General features: G+C 42.9%; 1 protein-coding gene across 1 annotated transcript; it reads right to left on the bottom strand.

Annotated features, from left to right (window-relative positions):
* Window positions 1–2,524: 2,524 nt before the first annotated feature.
* On the bottom strand, window positions 2,525–8,943 carry LOC142202701 (interleukin-1 beta-like). The gene is made up of 7 exons (XM_075272978.1): window positions 8,871–8,943; window positions 8,689–8,743; window positions 4,716–4,764; window positions 4,247–4,466; window positions 3,525–3,704; window positions 3,291–3,424; window positions 2,525–3,154 (listed from the first exon to the last, which is right to left on the bottom strand). The coding sequence occupies exons 2-7, from the start codon at window positions 8,736–8,738 to the stop codon at window positions 2,942–2,944; spliced, it is 846 nt and encodes a 281-aa protein (XP_075129079.1). The 5' UTR covers window positions 8,739–8,743; window positions 8,871–8,943; the 3' UTR covers window positions 2,525–2,941.
* Window positions 8,944–13,682: the final 4,739 nt, after the last annotated feature.

Here is a 13,682-nt window from a genome sequence, read left to right as displayed (position 1 = left end):
TCTGTTATTACCATGTGCATGACCTAGACCCATGACCTGTCCTACCGCCCAGGATCCCACTGCTGGTTAGTATATTGTTGATATATGTCATGTGTGGTGTCTCTTAGCTGAGATCTCCCGGTAAGCCCCAATAGTTCAGAGGGTGCCGGATTATCAGGACTGTACTGTGTGTCTATGTAGATATATATGTATATTACACGGGAGGCTCGGTAGCTTCTGTCTCTGCAGAGACTTTTACTGGGACTTTCCAGAGACTTTTCTTCCCTCTGTGACCTCTTGTACACTTCAGGTTATTTGCTTCATCAAGTCTGAGAAATAAAGGGAAGAGCAGTCAGCTGACCATGGTTTACCCTAAGTAACGGGGGTGCAGTGCCTTGGGTGGTGCTTAGGCAGGGGCACAACTTTATTTTGGGAACTATTCATAGCGCAAGGGAAAACTTGGGCTAGGTTCACATGGAGGAATTTGTGGCATTCTTACATTTTAGATGACTGTCCAATTCTAAACCTGTGGAGTCTGTGGCCCTCCTGTAAGGGTTTGCACTAAGGTAAGGGATACCATGGGCCTAAAGAGTGTGAGCCTCATGCTGAGGTTCTGGATCAGCTGGGGAATCCACGGGAAGATCAAGCAGAGCACTTATTTTCAGTCTCCCTAAAAAAGAAGTCTTCTGCAGATTCTTTATGGAATTTGAATCTGATTTTAAGGCAGAATCTATCACAAAATTTAAAGAAAGGGGTCATCAGGGTGCTCAGAGCAGGACAGAGAACAGTGGAAAAACAAACACCTAAAATCAGAGAGGACCTTATTAAGTCACTGACTTTAAGTTTCATTGGATTTAATTGTGTCCAACCTCTATATAAGAAATGTATTACAGGGAGTGTACCATTATGGACACTTATTCCCTATCTACAAGACATGGGATAAGTGTCTGATGTTTGAAGATGCAACCACCAGGTCTCCCAGTGATCAGAGGACTGGAGACTAAAAGTCTACATAAAGCCTCCTTGTGAATTGAACACCAGTGTCCTTAAGTGACCGGCGCTCCATCACTTCTATGGGGCTGCAAGTATTGTAAGAGATTATAGCCTCGGCAGTCCCATAGCAGTGAATGGGGCGCTGGTCACCCAAGAGTTTTGGTGCTCCAGTCACAAGGAGACTTTAAGGGAACATTTAGTCCCTCATCCTCCTGATCAACGGGGGACCCGGCAGTAGGACCCCCAGTGATCGTACAGTTATTCCCTGTCCTATGGGGTAGAGGATAAGTGTCCAAAAAGACATAACACCTTTAGGTCTCAGTGCAGTGGTTATATTCACTTACAGTCTAGCGGTGACAATGGGATTTTTTTGTATTTTAAACTGAGAATCAGTATTGTGGTAATATTCAGTAACTATATAATGGTATTATTCCATCTTAATATGGCGGTGTTATTTAGTATCAGTAAGTGTATTGTAACACCCTTGACCATTTAGACTTCGCCGCCATCCTCTGGCTGCATACTACGGTGCAAGAAGCGTGTCCATCTATGATTCCTTGCTTTAGGCTGTTATTGTACTGTCTGAACACTGTCCTATTCCCTCACCTCTGTAATTGATTTTCCACTACACCTATCTCTTACACTTGGTTTGGCCTGTGTGATTGACAGCCTTTCTTCCAATCAAATCTGGGGCAGGTTCTTTCTTCCTATATATTGTTTTCTCACACTCACCTTTGTGTTTGCTATTGACCTCTCTGTACGTGCTGGCTCTATACTATTACTGTTTGTATTAGCATTTTTGACCTTTGGCTTTTCTTGTGACTATTCTCTTGGATTTTGATTCTGTACTACTTTGTTCGACTGGTTCGGACACCTCGGCAAGCTGATCTCCTGTTTGCTGTTGTTTGTCTTGTTTTTGTTCTATTATCACCTTTAACAAGAAGGGACTTCCGCCCAGTTGTCCTTTGCTTCCTAGGGCAATGAGGTAAGTAGGCAGGGACAGGGGACGGGTTCAGCTTAGGACTCTGTCTTGTCGTTCCCTCCCTCCCAGGGTTCACCAGCAGCTACTAGGGAATTGCTCTTCCAGCACTTCCCTTACATGTATAGTGCTATTTTATCACAGCTTGCTGTTATCATCTAGCGACACAATGATAGACTGACACATCATGGTGAGAGAAGGAATTTCATGTCTTAGTATATAAATATCACTTCTTTCCCAGTATTATTATTATTCCCTTATTCTCAGTCTTCTGAACCTTAACCTTCGCCAATAACCTTTTTTATTTCCGCTCCTCTACATTATAAAGCTACGCTATATATGTGTGTCTTTATATTGATATAATATTATACATTTGTGGATTGTTGTTCAGACTTTATATAACAATTCACATAAATTACAAATGTTTGACCTTTCATTCTCCAAAAAACACAAACTCATTGTCTGTTATTTTATTAAAAACTGGTTTATTAAATAGAAAATTACTAATATAAATTAACATAGTAACAATAGCATAATATTCATTTTATCTCATGTTTTCATTCATACATCCTGAGATATCAGAAAAACAGCATCACATCACATTACATCATATAAAACAATACTTATTCTTATATAGCTACAAATTACATATTAACTCTTTAATGAGTTACTTTTTTTGTTCTCTGACTGAGAATGTAAACTTTACAAAAGTGCTTGGTATACAACAGACTCTGTTACTTACACAGAAGAGATCAGATATTCGGAAGGATACTTTATACTGTACATACAGGCCAACAGTTCTGTTTTCATGGGACAGTCCCATATCACCATTGTACCAGGCCACTAAGGCAGGACTTAAACAAAATGTGCATTGAGATTCCGAGTTTATACCTGTTCCTCAATTTGGGATTGAAATGTTGGGAAGGTTTTTAGTAACAAACTGATCTCGCTCTGTACATGGTACATACACAGAAATGGTTAGAAAACAAACTAAGCGTTTGGATTCATGATGAAATCCTGCAAGAAGACCTGATTGTTTCCGGACTTCAGTTGCACTTGCTGGTTCTCTTGCTGAGAGGTGCTTATATAATAGCCGGGGAAGGCTGCCGATTCAAAGGAGTTGTACTTATTGCTACCCAATTTCTTGTAGAACATGAAGGGTAACAAGTCTTCATTCTGTTTTTCTTTAATATCAGCCACTTTCTAAGAGAAAGACGCAAAAGAGAAATTTAGCTTAAATTAAGGTAAAATCATTCACCAAATATCTACAAATAAATAAATAAATCTTAATATTGAACTCTTTGTTCGTTGTTATGTGAAATACTTCACAAGTTCTCACCTTCAGGCTCAGAACAGGATCATTCGTCCCTTCTTCAGCAGTGCAACATAGATAGAGCTGACGGCCTGCAATGCCCAATGTGACTGGACGTTTCTTTATATCCGTTGTAAAGAAGGAGTCCACATTGATTTTTGCTGCGAGACAATACATAATGTTAGTAATTTACTTCTTGATATAAAAGTGGTATATGTGAAAAAACTGTGAATAGTAAAATATCTGTAAGTAAAGGCTTACCTTCTCTCTCAATATTCTGTCCTTGCAAAAACAAGGCGATAAGGCGAGCATTGTCTTGAAATTCTTGCAAAGCTAAGCACTTCTGCCTGTGGTCTCGAATAATGTGAACTGTCGTCTTGTTGTATAGAAATCTGGCATTACTCGCTTCTTCAACTTCAATTTTATTGCAGGTAATGTCTTCTGTTAAAAAAATGAAAAAGTTGGTATTTAGTCATTGCGTTATTCATGGGTATATCGATGACGTTTCTCCTAGGTAAGAATTACAACCTACCAATTACACTATGGTTGTCATGTGTATATATATAAATATATATATATATATATATATATATATATATATATATTTATATATATAGAATGTTTATATAAAATAAGATTATTTAACTTATACTATAATTCATTAAAATTTTGGAAAATCATATAAAACATTGTATGGAGTGGACTGAATAAATAATAAATCTGATGGCCGCATACTGTTATCAGGAATATAAATATTACGGCCATACCTTAAAGGGGTTTTCAGGGATTTTTTTGTTTTGTCTGTCTTTCAGATAGCCCATAAATATCTGATCAGTGGGGGGGCTGACACCGAGCTCCTGCTTGGATCAGCTTTTCAGGGTTGCGTCTGATGCCGTGAAGCTGTTCCTTGCCCAGCATAGCGGCCAGTCCCTCACAGATCAGATATTTTTGCGGAAAATCCCTCTAATACAATAATCTCTTACCCTCTATAAGGATGTGATTCAGCAGGTCATCGTCCTCAAAAAAGCTCTGCTTCTCAATTCCTCTTTTTCCCTTCAGCTTCTCAACAACCACCACAAGCATTATGGCTTTCTTAAAGGCGGATTTTGGTTTCTCTGGTTTTCTTATCTCAGGCTTTACTCCAGATAAGTAAGTTGACCAGCATTCCTCATGGTGTTTCCATTGTAAGTGCGTCCTATTGGTCTATGGAACAAAAAGTGTGGGTTTTTTTGTTATTTTTATGGTTTACTATTGGAGAACTTCTTCACCGTCTGCTGCCTTATGATGTCACTTATATAAGAGCTGAACATTTGTGCACTAAGGGTATCAGAAAGCCGGAGGATTATGCCACTATGATGGTAGGTATGTATATACTGTCTATGGGAGAGCGTATAGATAGGCTCAAGGTCATACAAATATCATATCATATGTTTTGGGTTTTTTGTCACGTACCTTCATTTTGATGTTGAAGTCATCGCTGTAAAATTCTTCAATGTGCTCGCTACAAGATAAAGAAAAAATAGTCAGAAAAACATAAAATACTATTACATAAGATCTGATTATTCTGTCCTAAAAAACTCTGTTATATGATGTTTTTAGTGTGGCATCTTATACTGTACTGTTAGAGATGAGCGAACACTAAAATGTTCGAGGTTCGAAATTCGATTCGAACAGCCGCTCACTGTTCGAGTGTTCGAATGGGTTTCGAACCCCATTATAGTCTATGGGGAACATAAACTCGTTAAGGGGGAAACCCAAATTCGTGTCTGGAGGGTCACCAAGTCCACTATGACACCCCAGGAAATGATACCAACACCCTGGAATGACACTGGGACAGCAGGGGAAGCATGTCTGGGGGCATAAAAGTCACTTTATTTCATGGAAATCCCTGTCAGTTTGCGATTTTCGCAAGCTAACTTTTCCCCATAGAAATGCATTGGCCAGTGCTGATTGGCCAGAGTACGGAACTCGACCAATCAGCGCTGGCTCTGCTGGAGGAGGCGGAGTCTAAGATCGCTCCACACCAGTCTCCATTCAGGTCCGACCTTAGACTCCGCCTCCTCCGGCAGAGCCAGCGCTGATTGGCCGAAGGCTGGCCAATGCATTCCTATGCGAATGCAGACTTAGCAGTGCTGAGTCAGTTTTGCTCAACTACACATCTGATGCACACTCGGCACTGCTACATCAGATGTAGCAATCTGATGTAGCAGAGCCGAGGGAGCACTAGAACCCCTGTGCAAACTCAGTTCATGCTAATAGAATGCATTGGCCAGCGCTGATTGGCCAATGCATTCTATTAGCCCGATGAAGTAGAGCTGAATGTGTGTGCTAAGCACACACATTCAGCACTGCTTCATCACGCCAATACAATGCATTAGCCAGTGCTGATTGGCCAGAGTACGGAATTCGGCCAATCAGCGCTGGCCAATGCATTCTATTAGCCCGATGAAGTAGAGCTGAATGTGTGTGCTAAGCACACACATTCAGCACTGCTTCATCAAGCCAATACAATGCATTAGCCAGTGCTGATTGGCCAGAGTACGGAATTCGGCCAATCAGCGCTGGCTCTGCTGGAGGAGGCGGAGTCTAAGATCGCTCCACACCAGTCTCCATTCAGGTCCGACCTTAGACTCCGCCTCCTCCGGCAGAGCCAGCGCTGATTGGCCGAAGGCTGGCCAATGCATTCCTATGCGAATGCAGACTTAGCAGTGCTGAGTCAGTTTTGCTCAACTACACATCTGATGCACACTCGGCACTGCTACATCAGATGTAGCAATCTGATGTAGCAGAGCCGAGGGTGCACTAGAACCCCTGTGCAAACTCAGTTCACGCTAATAGAATGCATTGGCCAGCGCTGATTGGCCAATGCATTCTATTAGCCCGATGAAGTAGAGCTGAATGTGTGTGCTAAGCACACTCATTCAGCACTGCTTCATCACGCCAATACAATGCATTAGCCAGTGCTGATTGGCCAGAGTACGGAATTCGGCCAATCAGCGCTGGCTCTGCTGGAGGAAGCAGAGTCTAAGGTCGGACCTGAATGGAGACTGGTGTGGAGCGATCTTAGACTCCGCCTCCTCCAGCAGAGCCAGCGCTGATTGGCCGAATTCCGTACTCTGGCCAATCAGCACTGGCTAATGCATTGTATTGGCGTGATGAAGCAGTGCTGAATGTGTGTGCTTAGCACACACAATCAGCTCTACTTCATCGGGCTAATAGAATGCATTGGCCAGCGCTGATTGGCCGAATTCCGTACTCTGGCCAATCAGTGCTGGCCAATGCATTCTATTAGCTTGATGAAGCAGAGTGTGCACAAGGGTTCAAGCGCACCCTCGGCTCTGATGTAGCAGAGCCGAGGCTGCACAAGGGTTCAAGCGCACCCTCGGCTCTGATGTAGGAGAGCCGAGGGTGCACTTGAACCCTTGTGCACCCTCAGCTCTGCTACATCAGAGCCGAGGGTGCGCTTGAACCCTTGTGCACACTCTGCTTCATCAAGCTAATAGAATGCATTGGCCAGCGCTGATTGGCCAATGTATTCTATTAGCCTGATGAAGTAGAGCTGAATGTGTGTGCTAAGCACACACATTCAGCTCTACTTCATCGGGCTAATAGAATGCATTGGCCAGCGCTGATTGGCCAGAGTACGGAACTCGACCAATCAGCGCTGGCTCTGCTGGAGGAGGCGGAGTCTAAGATCGCTCCACACCAGTCTCCATTCAGGTCCGACCTTAGACTCCGCCTCCTCCGGCAGAGCCAGCGCTGATTGGCCGAATTCCGTACTCTGGCCAATCAGCACTGGCTAATGCATTGTATTGGCGTGATGAAGCAGTGCTGAATGTGTGTGCTTAGCACACACATTCAGCTCTACTTCATCGGGCTAATAGAATGCATTGGCCAATCAGCGCTGGCCAATGCATTCTATTAGCGTGAACTGAGTTTGCACAGGGGTTCTAGTGCACCCTCGGCTCTGCTACATCAGATTGCTACATCTGATGTAGCAGTGCCGAGTGTGCATCAGATGTGTAGTTGAGCAAAACTGACTCAGCACTGCTAAGTCTCTGCATTCGCATAGGAATGCATTGGCCAGCCTTCGGCCAATCAGCGCTGGCTCTGCCGGAGGAGGCGGAGTCTAAGGTCGGACCTGAATGGAGACTGGTGTGGAGCGATCTTAGACTCCGCCTCCTCCAGCAGAGCCAGCGCTGATTGGTCGAGTTCCGTACTCTGGCCAATCAGCGCTGGCCAATGCATTCTATTAGCCCGATGAAGTAGAGCTGAATGTGTGTGCTTAGCACACACATTCAGCTCTACTTCATCAGGCTAATAGAATACATTGGCCAATCAGCGCTGGCCAATGCATTCTATTAGCTTGATGAAGCAGTGTGCACAAGGGTTCAAGCGCACCCTCGGCTCTGATGTAGCAGAGCTGAGGGTGCACAAGGGTTCAAGTGCACCCTCGGCTCTCCTACATCAGAGCCGAGGGTGCGCTTGAACCCTTGTGCAGCCTCGGCTCTGCTACATCAGAGCCGAGGGTGCGCTTGAACCCTTGTGCACACTCTGCTTCATCAAGCTAATAGAATGCATTGGCCAGCACTGATTGGCCAGAGTACGGAATTCGGCCAATCAGCGCTGGCCAATGCATCCCTATGGGAAAAAGTTTATCTCACAAAAATCACAATTACACACCCGATAGAGCCCCAAAAAGTTATTTTTAATAACATTCCCCCCTAAATAAAGGTTATCCCTAGCTATCCCTGCCTGTACAGCTATCCCTGTCTCATAGTCACAAAGTTCACATTCTCATATGACCCGGATTTGAAATCCACTATTCGTCTAAAATGGAGGTCACCTGATTTCGGCAGCCAATGACTTTTTCCAATTTTTTTCAATGCCCCCAGTGTCGTAGTTCCTGTCCCACCTCTCCTGCGCTGTTATTGGTGCAAAAAAGGCGCCAGGGAAGGTGGGAGGGGAATCGAATTTTGGCGCACTTTACCACGTGGTGTTCGATTCGATTCGAACATGGCGAACACCCTGATATCCGATCGAACATGTGTTCGATAGAACACTGTTCGCTCATCTCTATGTACTGTCCATTATAGAGCTATGTCACATATATATTATACATCTGTATAGAACTGTTACATTATTCTTGCATCATTCAATAAAATGATAGATTAGTATTAAAACTATTTTATGTGATAAATATATGAAAATTGTGACCTGATCCTTCCTTATCCTAATGTTCTGTCCTAAAGTGAAATATATTCTATATCTGTAATACAGAGCTGTATGGAGTCACCATATGGCAGTATATAGAAATGATCACAGGTCCATAATGTGTAAGTATAGGAACTGCTTCTAACATAGTATCAATCCCAAGTATAGCTGATGTACATGAAACCTTAGGAAGATGAATGTAAATTATTACCTGTACTCCATTGGAATGTCATTGAATTCTGGAACTTCTGCCAATGCCATTTTGTCTGTAGAAATAAAATATTATGTATCATAAAACTGAAGGCAATGCAACATGTGTTCATATAACCTATACAAATCTATCTATAAGGTATAAATATGCTGCATATATAGCAACAAAATGACCTGAAATACCTTCTGTGTCTGTATCTGTAGCTGTAAGTCCTAGAAATGTTCTGCTCCCCGGGCAGAGAAGATGTTACCCGTGTGCTCAGTGCTGGTGTATTCTGTCAGCCGCCTGTAGCTGCTTTTATAGACAAGTGAGTGGGCAGGCTCTTACACAATACAGGGATTTTTCTTTTCTTCCTCTTTTCACTCAGCGTAGTCTTTGATCTATAAGGGAATTGTCAGGATTAGCTACAAGTTATTTTATTACACCCATGGGAAATCCTCAATTGTAGAGTTTTCATATTAATAGTAAACTTCTGTATATACTGCACTATATATACTGTATATCCCCCAACCTAAACCCAAAGAAAAATGCACATATAAATATATAAAGTGCACGGGACTATCAATGGATGTTAGTCAATATATCATATAACAGAATATTCATATACCGTATACACTCGAGTATAAGCCGACCCGAATATAAGCCGAGACCCCTAATTTTACCACAAAAAACTGGGAAAACTTATTGACTCGAGTATAAGCCGATCTGATCTGAGCAGCAAATCTGATCAAGATTTCCAGTGTCAGCAGAAGCTAGATGCTCATCTAAAGCCAAAGCCATTTCTATCCTCCCTTTCTACTGCCCCTCTGCCAAGGTTTCCCTGATCCCCAGTCAGTCCCTGTACTTCTGACTCCAGCAATGACGTGTCCACTGAAGACTATGATTGGTCGCTAAATGACATGATATTATAACCTAAATCTTCTCGTAGGTGCAGGAAACTGGTAGAGGACATAAAAAACAAAAAACTTGATAGTCTTCAGTAGTTGATACTTTTTTAATGGCTAACTAATAATGATGACAGATTACAAGTTTTCGAAGCTCTCGGCTTCCTCCTCAGGTAAATTTAAAAACAATTTCTGAAGGATGCATATTTATGTACAGAGGGACACTTAGGAATAGAAAACCAAATCACCAGGGCCACCAGAATACCAAGATCGGATTTATTAAAATACAATACCAAAAAGGAAAACAATCGGGTGCCCCTGGTCGTCACATATAACCCTGGAGATGCTGAGAGGTATCATATACAAATTACATCCACTACTGCAAAAAGACCACCGTCTAAAATCCATATTTCCAGACCCCCCCTCTCCTGTGCTACAGACAGCCACCAAACCTCAGGAATATGGTTGTCAGCAGCTCACTGTCACCTCTAACTAACACAGGAATATTTCCATGCGGACAGAAAAGGTGCAAAACCTGCCCTCACATACTGACCACTGACAGGATAGAGATACCAAACTCTAACAGGGAATATAAGATCCCAGGTACCTTGCCCTGTAACACACCTAATGTAGTGTATTTAATAATATCCACCAAGTGTTCCACTGAAAATCTGTATGTTGGAGAGACCGGCCAGAAACTTAGAATGTGGATGAACACCGCCATACAATTAGAGAACAAAGGATGGACCTCCCCGTGTCAAAGCATATCTGCAATGAAGATAATAATATCACCAATGACATCAAAATGTAGGTTTTAAGAGGGAATTTCAGATCCAGGAAAGAGAGAAGGATTTATGAGTACAAGCTGATGACCTTGTTTCACACACTCCAGGAAGGGATGAATCTGTCACATGGGTTCATGGCATGAAATAGAAATCACTCAACTGAAGCAGCCATAAAAGACAACTCTTTGAACTGATAAGAACATTGCGAACTGATGAATTGTTTACTTGTATGTACCAATAACCAATAACCTTCTTCCACCCTCCCTCCTAAAATTCTATTCCTGAGTGATCTTTTGTACATAAATATGCATCCTTCAGAAATTGCTTTTAAATTTACCTGAGGAAGAAGCTTAGATCAACTCTCATTGACTTTACTGTGGTTTATTTTCCATTCGTAAATCTGTACATTGTTATATGTGTGTAATAAAGCTGTACTGTATAATATCTGGCCTTTGCCGCTTTCCCCCTCAGTCCCAATGAAATGTATACATGTCTCTTATTACCATGTGCATGACCTAGACCCATGACCTGTCCTACCGCCCAGGATCCCACTGCTGGTAAGTATGATATATGTCATGTGTGGTGTCTCTTAGCTGAGATCTTCCGGTAAGCCCCAATAGTTCAGAGGGTGCCGGATTATCAGGACTGTACTGTGTGTCTATGTAGATATATATATATATTACACGGGAGGCTCAGTAGCTTCTGTCTCTGCAGAGACTTTTACTGGGACTTTCCAGAGACTTTTCTTCCCTCTGTGACCTCTTGTACACTTCAGGTCATTTGCTTCATCAAGTCTGAGAAATAAAGGGAAGAGCAGTCAGCCGACCAGTGGCGTAACTAGGAATGGCGGGGCCCCGTGGCAAACTTTTGACATGCCCCCCCCCAATCGACACCGACGCCGAAGACCTCGACCGACCCCCTCCTACGCATTCCTGCACACTCTATTATGCCCCATAATGGCCCCTTCACATAGTATTATCCCCCATAGTGGCCCCACCACACAGTATTATCCCCCATAGTGACCCCTACACACAGTATTATCCCCCATAGCGGCCCTGCACACAGTATTATGTCCCATAGTGGCCCCTGCACACAGTATAATGTCCCTTAGTAGCCCCAGTACACAGTATTATGTCCCATAGTGGCCCCTGCACACAGTATTATCCCCATAGTGGCCCTAGCACACACAGTATTATCCCCCATAGTGGCCCTAGCACACACAGTATTATCCCCCATAGTGACCCCTGCACACAGTATTATCCCCCATAGTGTCCCCTGCACACAGTATTATATCCCATAGTGGTCCCTGCACACAGTATTATCCCCATAGTGGCCCTAGCACACACAGTATTTTCCCCCATAGTGACCCCTGCACACAGTATTATATCCCATAGTGGTCCCTGCACACAGTATTATCCCCCATAGTGACCCCTGCACACAGTATTATCCCCCATAGTGACTCCTGCACACAGTATTATGTCCCACTGTGAACACCCATTAACAATTATTACACTCTGGGGTCTTTTCAGACCCAAGAGTATAATAATCGGAGACCCAGGGGGAGAAATCTCTGTTACCTATCTCCCGTCTGTCGGCCTCCGAAGTAGTCGATCTTCAATGACGTCAGACGTCACATGACCTGGGATACAGGCGGGGGTCATGAGAGGTCATTCGGCTAGGCCGAAGTCTGCACGGATCGTGGAGAGGTAAGTAACAGTGTTTTTTATGTTTCTTACCTCTCCCGGTCCGCCAATAATTATTCTTGGGGGTCCGAAAAGACCCCTGAGTATAATGATAGCAGCGGTAGCGGCTGTCACTGGGCCTCTAATGTCCCTAGGTAATGGCGGTTCAGTGCCTTGGGTGGTGCTTAGGCAGGGGCACAACTTTATTTGGGGCACTATTCATGGCGCAACCTCATAACACAGTTAAGGGGAAACTTCGGCCAGGTGCACATGGACAGGGTAAAAGTGTATAGTTGTTGGGGGCCCAAATAGTGATCAGGAGGATGGGGGACTAATCCACCTAAAGCCTCCTTGTGAATGGAGCACCAGTGTGCTTGTGTGATTGGCAGTCCTGGCAGTCCTATAGGAGTGAATGGGGTGACGGTGTCCTCCTGATCAATGGGATACCCGGGCGTTGGGACCTTAGTGATCAGACACTTATCCCCTGTCCTATGGCTAGGAGACAACGGGCAAGTGTCCATAAAGACATAACCCCTTCAGGTCTCAGTATGGCAGCTATAGTCACTTACAGTCTAGTGGTGATTGAATTTTTCTTTTTTTTTTTAACCTGAGGATTAGTATGATGGTAATATTCAGTAACTATATAGTGGTATTATTCCATCCCAATATGGCGGTCTTATTTAGTATCGGTAAGTGTATAGTGCTATTTTTTCACAGTTTGGTGCTATTATTTAACAACAATATGGTACCTAATTCAATTACAATAACGTGGTATTATTTAGTCACAGCAATGTGATAGCATATGTTGATGTAATTCAGTAATGTTTGGTGCTATTATTCAGTGTATGCTAGTATAATTCAGTAATAACCGGGTAGTATAGTTCTTTAGTAGTATGAATAGTATGGTGGTATTATTCTTCCATGTATTGTATTATTACTATGTCCCTTTGTATATTACTATTTGGGGTTAGGGATAATGTATACAGATACCAGCTTCTGGTATAGCACTGTTCCCTATGTTTCCCATACAGCACTGAACATCAGGACCTGACTCTTCATTAGGTAGCAATGTCACCATGACAAAATTAGAGTAGTAATGGGGCACATATGACTCCCAGTTCCCCAGTTGTGGGTTCCTACTGGTGGGATAGTCTACCTTTGAAAACCCCAATTGTCTTCTAATGCTAAGTTGTTAACCTGGTATCTCAATGATGCTTCCTCTAGCAATAAGCTGCAACTTGTGGTGAAACCAGGTTTGCAACTGTGTGTTCCGTTCTGCAGCGCCTCCACAGGATAAGTGAAGCGTTACCGTTTCGATTAAAATTAGTGAGGGGAACCAATTCTTCCGAGCCTCATAAGGAATGGATTAGGGTAAAATTCATTAATAGAAGGTTTGGTAATGTGGTTTCTAAAGCAGACACTGTTAAGAGGAAGACACAAGAAATGTATGTTCTGTTTATAGCTACTAAGGCCGAGGTTGCTGTGTCTGTACTTTCCCTACTTTATGGTAGTTAACCTTCTCCTTTCGTCAGAAATGTAATAATATCCTAATCTGATATCATACATGTTGTGCTACATCTGTTTTTATTAATATATTCCTGATATAGTAACCTATTTAGATGGTCCTACATACAATTATGGTC

Source organism: Leptodactylus fuscus, chromosome 5, assembly GCF_031893055.1.
Source record: "Leptodactylus fuscus isolate aLepFus1 chromosome 5, aLepFus1.hap2, whole genome shotgun sequence".
Classification (NCBI taxonomy): domain Eukaryota; kingdom Metazoa; phylum Chordata; class Amphibia; order Anura; family Leptodactylidae; genus Leptodactylus; species Leptodactylus fuscus.
This window is presented reverse-complemented; position numbering and strand designations above follow the sequence as displayed.